Source organism: Oncorhynchus nerka, linkage group LG15 (genome assembly GCF_034236695.1).
Source record: "Oncorhynchus nerka isolate Pitt River linkage group LG15, Oner_Uvic_2.0, whole genome shotgun sequence".
In the NCBI taxonomy this organism is placed as follows: domain Eukaryota; kingdom Metazoa; phylum Chordata; class Actinopteri; order Salmoniformes; family Salmonidae; genus Oncorhynchus; species Oncorhynchus nerka.
In genome coordinates, this window is record NC_088410.1 from 19,141,456 (window position 1) to 19,148,955 (window position 7,500).

At 48.0% G+C, this 7,500-nt stretch overlaps 1 protein-coding gene across 1 annotated transcript in view; it reads right to left on the reverse strand.

Moving 5' to 3' along the window:
* LOC135560097 (voltage-dependent calcium channel gamma-2 subunit-like) overlaps positions 1 to 7,500 on the reverse strand; it is an 89,935-nt gene that overhangs the window by 14,064 nt on the left and 68,371 nt on the right. The window contains exon 2 of the mRNA XM_065001194.1: positions 6,003 to 6,086. Within this exon, the coding sequence (XP_064857266.1) occupies positions 6,003 to 6,086 (84 nt within the window). The remainder of the gene's footprint in view (positions 1 to 6,002; positions 6,087 to 7,500) is intronic.

A 7,500-nucleotide genomic window follows, 5' to 3' on the forward strand; every position in this document is an offset into this window, starting at 1 on the left:
GATGCAAACGATCAGGATATATGTGGAGAGTCGCTGCACAGCTATTTTCAGGTCTCTCCAGAGAGAGACGGCAGGGTAGCCTAGGCGGGGTAGCCTAGTGGTTAGAGCATTGGACTTGTAACCGGAAGGTTACAAGTTCAAACCCCTGAGCTGACAAGGTACAAATCTGTCGTTCTGCCCCTGAACAGGCAGTTAACCCACTGTTCCTAGGCCGTCATTGAAAATAAGAATTTGTTCTTAACTGACTTGCCTGGTTAAATAAAGGTCAAATAAATTTAAAAAAATGTTCTATTGGGTTCAAGTCCGGACTCTGGCTGGGCCACCGCATGATGCTGCCACCACCATGCTTCACTGCTGCCACCACTATGCTTCACATCAGACCAGAGAAACGTGTTTCTCCAAGCAGGCTGTCATGTGCCTTTTACTGAGCTGTGGCTTCCGTCTGGCCACCCTACCATAAAGGCCTGATTGGTGGAGTGCTGCAGAGATGGTTGTCCTTCTGGAAGGTTTTTCCATCTCCACAGAGGAATTCTAGAGCTCCGTCAGAGTGACCATTGTGTTCTTGGTCACCTCCCTGACCAATGCCCTTCTCCCCTGATTGCTCAGTTTGGCCAGGCGGCAGCTCTAGGAAGAGGTTTGGTGGTTCTTATTAACTCCTTCCATTTTAAGAATGATGGAGGACACTGTGTCCTTGGGGACCTTCAATGCTGCAGACATTTTTTGGTACCCTTCCTCAGATCTGTGCCTCGACACAGTCCTGTCTCTGAGCTCTACGGACGATTCCTTGTTTTTGCTCTGATGTGCACTGTCAACGGTGTGACCTTATATAGACAGGTGTGTGTGCCTTTCCAAATCATGTCCAATCGATTGAATTTACCACAGGTTGACTCCAATCAAGTTGTAGAAACATCTCAAGGATGATAAATGGAAACAGGATGCACCTGAGCTCAATTTCGAAGTCTCATAGCAAAGGGTCTGAATACTTATGTAAAGAAAGTATTTCTGTTTTGTTGTTGTCATTATAAGGCTGTTGTGCGTAGATTCCTGAGGATTTGTATTTATTTCATGGAGTTTAGAATAAAGCTGTAACGTAACGAAATGTGGAAGAAGTCAAGGGGTCTGAATACATTCTGAAGGTGCTGTGTGTTGGAGTGTGTGTTGGAGTGTGTGTTGGAGTGTGCAGAAAGCCTCTTCAAGGCCAAGCTCCATACCGCATCGCTGTGCACCTCGGAGGGCTCCGTATAGCTCCGCATGGACATGATTGGTTGACGGTAGGTGGGGAAGGTACGTCCTGTATAAACACAAACTCACTTCCTTGACAACTAACTTCACCATAGCTCTGTTTTGTTCCACTAAGCCCAGAAGTCTGTGGAGGCTCCATCAGTAGGTGTTGCACGGCCACTTCAGATGTCGGAATGACCACGCAGAGCCTTTAAGTGTGTCGGGCTCTGTGGGTGTGCCAAGACACTATTTATCAGTCTTATGGCATGGAGATAGAAGCTGTTCAGGAGCCTGTTGGTGTCAGTCTTGATGTACCTGTACTGCTTTCCATGCGGAAGCAAAGAGAACAGTCTATGGCTTGTGTGGTTGGAGTCTATACCAATTTTCCGGGCCTTCCTTTCACACCGCCTGATATAGAGGTCCTGGATGGCAGTGAGCTTGGCCCCAGTGATGTACTGGGCTGTCCGTCAAGATGCTCTCAATGGTACAGCGGCAGAATGTTTGAGGATTTGCCAAACCTTTTCAACCTCCTGAGGGGGAAGAGGCACAGTCGCACCTTCTTCACGACTGAGCGTCCTTAGTGATGTGGAAACCGAGGAACTATGTGGATGGAGGCGTTTCCTGTAGTCCATGATAATCTCCTTGGTTTTACTGATGTTGAGGGAGAGGTTGTTGCTCCCCCGGCCCCACACTGCCAGTTCACTGACCTCCTCCCTGTAGTCCATGATAATCTCCTTGGTTTTACTGACGTTGAGGGAGAGGTTGTTGCTCCCCCGGCCCCACACTGCCAGTTCACTGACCTCCTCCCTGTAGTCCATGATAATCTCCTTGGTTTTACTGACGTTGAGGGAGAGGTTGTTGCTCCCCCGGCCCCACACTGCCAGTTCACTGACCTCCTCCCTGTAGTCCATGATAATCTCCTTGGTTTTACTGATGTTGAGGGAGAGGTTGTTGCTCCCCCGGCCCCACACTGCCAGTTCACTGACCTCCTCCCTGTAGTCCATGATAATCTCCTTGGTTTTACTGACGTTGAGGGAGGGGTTGTTGCTCCCCAGGCCCCACACTGCCAGTTCACTGACCTTCTGCCTGTAGTCCATGATAATCTCCTTGGTTACTGACGTTGAGGGAGAGGTTGTTGCTCCCCCGGCCCCACACTGCCAGTTCACTGACCTCCTCCCTGTAGTCCATGATAATCTCCTTGGTTTTACTGACGTTGAGGGAGAGGTTGTTGCTCCCCCGGCCCCCCACTGCCAGTTCACTGACCTCCTCCCTGTAGTCCATGATAATCTCCTTGGTTTTACTGACGTTGAGGGAGAGGTTGTTGCTCCCCCGGCCCCACACTGCCAGTTCACTGACCTCCTGCCTGTAGTCCATGATAATCTCCTTGGTTTTACTGACGTTGAGGAAGAGGTTGTTGCTCCCCCGGCCCCACACTGCCAGTTCACTGACCTCCTCCCTGTAGTCCATGATAATCTCCTTGGTTTTACTGACGTTGAGGGAGAGGTTGTTGCTCCCCCGGCCCCACACTGCCAGTTCACTGACCTCCTCCCTGTAGTCCATGATAATCTCCTTGGTTTTACTGACGTTGAGGGAGAGGTTGTTGCTCCCCCGGCCCCACACTGCCAGTTCACTGACCTCCTCCCTGTAGTCCATGATAATCTCCTTGGTTTTACTGACGTTGAGGGAGAGGTTGTTGCTCCCCCGGCCCCACACGGCCAGTTCACTGACCTCCTCCCTGTAGTCCATGATAATCTCCTTGGTTTTACTGACGTTGAGGGAGAGGTTGTTGCTCCCCCGGCCCCACACTGCCAGTTCACTGACCTCCTCCCTGTAGGCTGTCTCATCGTCCTCTTCCTCTAGGTGGGTGAGATGTCATGGAGAATCTTCTGGGTTGGTGGTGGCCCTCACACCCAGCACAATGTTGTTCTTTTCAATGAATGACCTGTAGCCGTTGCCACATGCAACATGTGTTGGAGCCTGTGTAAGATGTTTCCACCTTATTCCTATATTGTCCTGTTGCTTGTTTGATGACGGTGCTTTACTCTTTCTCTTCGTCTCCCTCCTTTTATCACTACAACCCCCATTCCCTCTCACCTCTTTCTGAGTTCCCTAACTCTCACCCCTACCCTGTATCATCATTACCCTCCCTAACTCTCACCCCTACCCTGTATCATCATTACCCTCCCTAACTCTCACCCCTACCCTGTATCATCATTACCCTCCCTAACTCTCACCCCTACCCTGTATCATCATTACCCTCCCTAACTCTCACCCCTACCCTGTATCATCATTACCCTCCCTAACTCTCACCCCTACCCTGTATCATCATTACCCTCCCTAACTCTCACCCCTACCCTGTATCATCATTACCCTCCCTAACCCTCACCCTTACCCTGTATCCTCATTACCCTCCCTAACTCTCACCCTTACCCTGTATCCTCATTACCCTCCCTAACTGTCACCCCTACCCTGTATCATCATTACCCTCCCTAACCCTCACCCTTACCCTGTATCATCATTACCCTCCCTAACTCTCACTCCTACCCTGTATCGTCCTTACCCTCCCTAACTCTCACCCTTACCCTGTATCCTCATAACCCTCCCTAACTCTCACCCCTACCCTGTATCATCATTACCCTCCCTAACTCTCACTCCTACCCTGTATCATCATTACCCTCCCTAACCCTCACCCTTACCCTGCATCGTCCTTACCCTCCCTAACTCTCACCCTTACCCTGCATCGTCCTTACCCTCCCTAACTCTCACCCCTACCCTGTATCATCATTACCCTCCCTAACTCTCACCCCTACCCTGTATCATCATTACCCTCCCTAACTCTCACCCCTACCCTGTATCATCATTACCCTCCCTAACTCTCACCCCTACCCTGTATCATCATTACCCTCCCTAACTCTCACCCCTACCCTATATCCTCCTTACCCTCCCTAACCCTCACCCCTACCCTGTATCGTCCTTACCCTCCCTAACCCTCACCACTATCCTGTACCCCACTTACCCTCCCTAACCCTCACGCCTACGCTGTACACCACTTACCCTCCCTAAACCTCACGCCTACGCTGTACCCCACTTACCCTCCCTAACCCTCACGCCTACCCTGTATCCATCTTACCCCCTAGAGGCGAGACCCTCTACGCCCTCTCTCTCACCCCCTCACCCTCCCTTACCCCTGTGCTCCTCTCTTTAAGGCAGGCCGAGCAATGAAGGAGTGGAGAGCAGGATGGAGGAATTAAGAGATGGAGGGATGGAGGATGAAGAGAGAGAGAGAGAGAGAGAGAGAGAGAGAGAGAGACACACAGTGAGAGAGAGAGAGAGAGAGAGAGAGAGAGAGAGAGAGAGAGAGACACACAGAGAGAGAGAGAGGGAGAGAGAGAGAGAGAGAGAGAGAGAGAGAGAGAGAGAGAGAGGGAGGTGTGACCCATATAAGTGAGGCTGGAGTATTTATAGAAGATTGTGTCCTAATTGGCAAACCATAGGGAGAGCGACAGCGCAGTCCTGCTTACCTTCCTTCTCTTCTTCCTCCTCTTCCTCATCCTGTTCCTCCTACTCTTCATCATCATACTCCTATTTTTCTCCTCTTCTTCCTCCTGTTCCTCCTCCTCTTCTTCTTCCTCCTCTTCTTCATCCTCTTCTTCCTTCTGTTCCTCCTCCTCTTCCTCCTCCTCCCCCTCTTCCTCTTCCCTCTTCTTCCTTCTGCTCTTCCTCCTCTTCCTCATCCTCATCCTGCCAAACATTCTTATTCCTCCTCTTCTTCTTTCTCCTCATCTTCCTCTTTCTCCTCCTCTTCCTCCTCCACATCCTCCTCCTCCTCCTCCACTTCCTTCGCTGCACTCATTCAGTTGAGTGTCCATTCAACCATCCACTCCTAAAGACACGTGGTGCAGCCGTAGCTATAATCCTCATGGTCGATAACATGACTAAGCCATACCAGGATAGGGCCAACAGTTTCACCCAATGACTGTACAAATGAATGGACAAAGCCATCGATTACGTGACACCATCCATTCCTATGTGAAGACTCAATAGCACATTGAAGCCCAGGAAGTCAGTTAAGATGGCATCTCATATGGGAGATTGATGTGCACATAACATGTGCAGTTTGAGCAACTCCAGGAAGTGATGTTGCAGGCTAGCTCAGTGCTGCCCCCTCTCATTGATTATCTCAAGTTGAAGGCCGACCGGGGAACTGCAGGCTGCCATTAGCTACTAAATGATCCTCATAACTTCTTCTGTGTGCGATTTTAAAATAATCGGTTCAAGGACATACATCTGGAGTTACAGAAGTAATTACTGTCTTCAATATTTACATTTATTTACATGAAGATTGACCACGAAGATTGACATTTTCCCTTCATTATAGTGGGGGATCGGCCTGAGGTCGGCCTTTAACTTTGTGGCTTCAATTAGACAGGGCAGTTGTTCTTCCCTGGTTTGAACTGACCATGTGACCTGACCATGTGACCTTATACCGTGTAACCTGATTACGGAACACTCCAGGCACCATTTCCACAAAGCCTCTCAGAGCACTGATCTAAGATCAGTTTCACCTTTTAGTAAATTTAGTCATATCATAATGACTAAAATTATCTAGGACCTGATCCTAGATCAGCACTCCAACTCTGAGACGCTTTGTGGATACGGGCCCTGTTCAAGTTAGAAACCTCACACTTATGGCACTGTAAACAAAATAGAACAAACAAAACCGAGAGAGAGATGGAGGAGAAAAATACACTGAAGGAGAGAGAAAGAAATAAAGGACTCACGTAAAAAGAACTCAGCGCCATCCGCTTGGAAGTCTGTGTCTTCTGGGAAGTGGTCTATCTGTTTACACATCCCTTTGTAGGAGCCTGAGAGAGAGAGAGAGAGAGAGAGAGAGAGAGAGAGAGAGAGAGAGAGAGAGAGAGAGAGAGAGAGAGAGAGAGAGAGAGAGAGAGAGATGGTTAGAGACCTAAAACTATAAGAACAAAAGACCAGAGCAACGGTGAAAGTCATGGTTATCTTGTATTATACCACAGCATTGTTGAATACTAATTTCTGATTGGCTAGAAGGGCATTCTAGAATGGACATTAAAACCAGATAACGGGACAGTTGGAAAAGATATTGGGGCAACTTGCAATATGCGCCTACACATGCAGACTGTACTTGCTACAAAGCTAAACCAACATCTATACAAACTGAAATTGGATACATTGTAAACACAGGTCAACATAGCTAGCTACAGTAGCTAGCAGTGATTCGTTTTTGTAGGGACATATTTTTTTGGAGCATCTGATGACCTAACGTGATGAAAACACATTTCTCTGGTCCCTACTGTTGCCATGACGCAAGTGGCACTATGCTGTCAAATCCTCCCACATGTTTCTAATTTTTGGGGGGTCAGTTGTCATATTGTCAGCTTTGCTAGCAACAAACTATTTAGCTAACTTGTAGCCTAGCGTTCGATATGCAATGTGATCTCTTCGTAATCAACAGTCGGTGTTCACGAGTGTCCTGACGAGAAGGCAAACTTTTCTAGCTACAGTATGTCAGGCAAAGACTGGCATTATCAGCTCATTGTTATGGGTGTATCCAAATGAATGTCAGTATAAAATAGCTACTTTTCTGTCATTCTGGCTGCAGAGGTTGTGACTGTGTTAGCCGTAGCTAACTGGCTGGCTAGCTAGCTAGCAAGCGATAGGGACGTTGCCAGCGAGCATGTCACGTCCATAAATATAAAACTAACCAAATTAACGACTGGCAACCAAAATATGAGAAAGTATGAATTTGCGTATATAAATGAAAATATCAACGAAAACATTTTATTTCTACCAGTAAATGTGTGTTTAGCATTGTTGTCTTTGGCAACTGAGGTATAGCAGAACAACAGAATAAACTTGGCTTTCATTCTGGCCGCAGAGTTAGTGACTATGTAGCCGTAACAAGTTGGCTAGCTAGCAACAAGCAAGGGATAAGAACGCTACTGAGTATGGCAACCGAACGTAAAGAACGAACAACTGGGTCGCCTATGTAGAGATCAAACTAATCAAACGAACAACTGGGTCGCCTATGTAGAGATCAAACGAATCAAACGAACAACTGGGTCGCCTATGTAGAGATCAAACTAATCAAACGAACAACTGGGTCGCCTATGTAGAGATCAAACTAATCAAACGAACAACTGGGTCGCCTATGTAGAGATCAAACTAATCAAACGAACAACTGGGTCGCCTATGTAGAGATCAAACGAATCAAACGAACAACTGGGTCGCCTATGTAGAGAT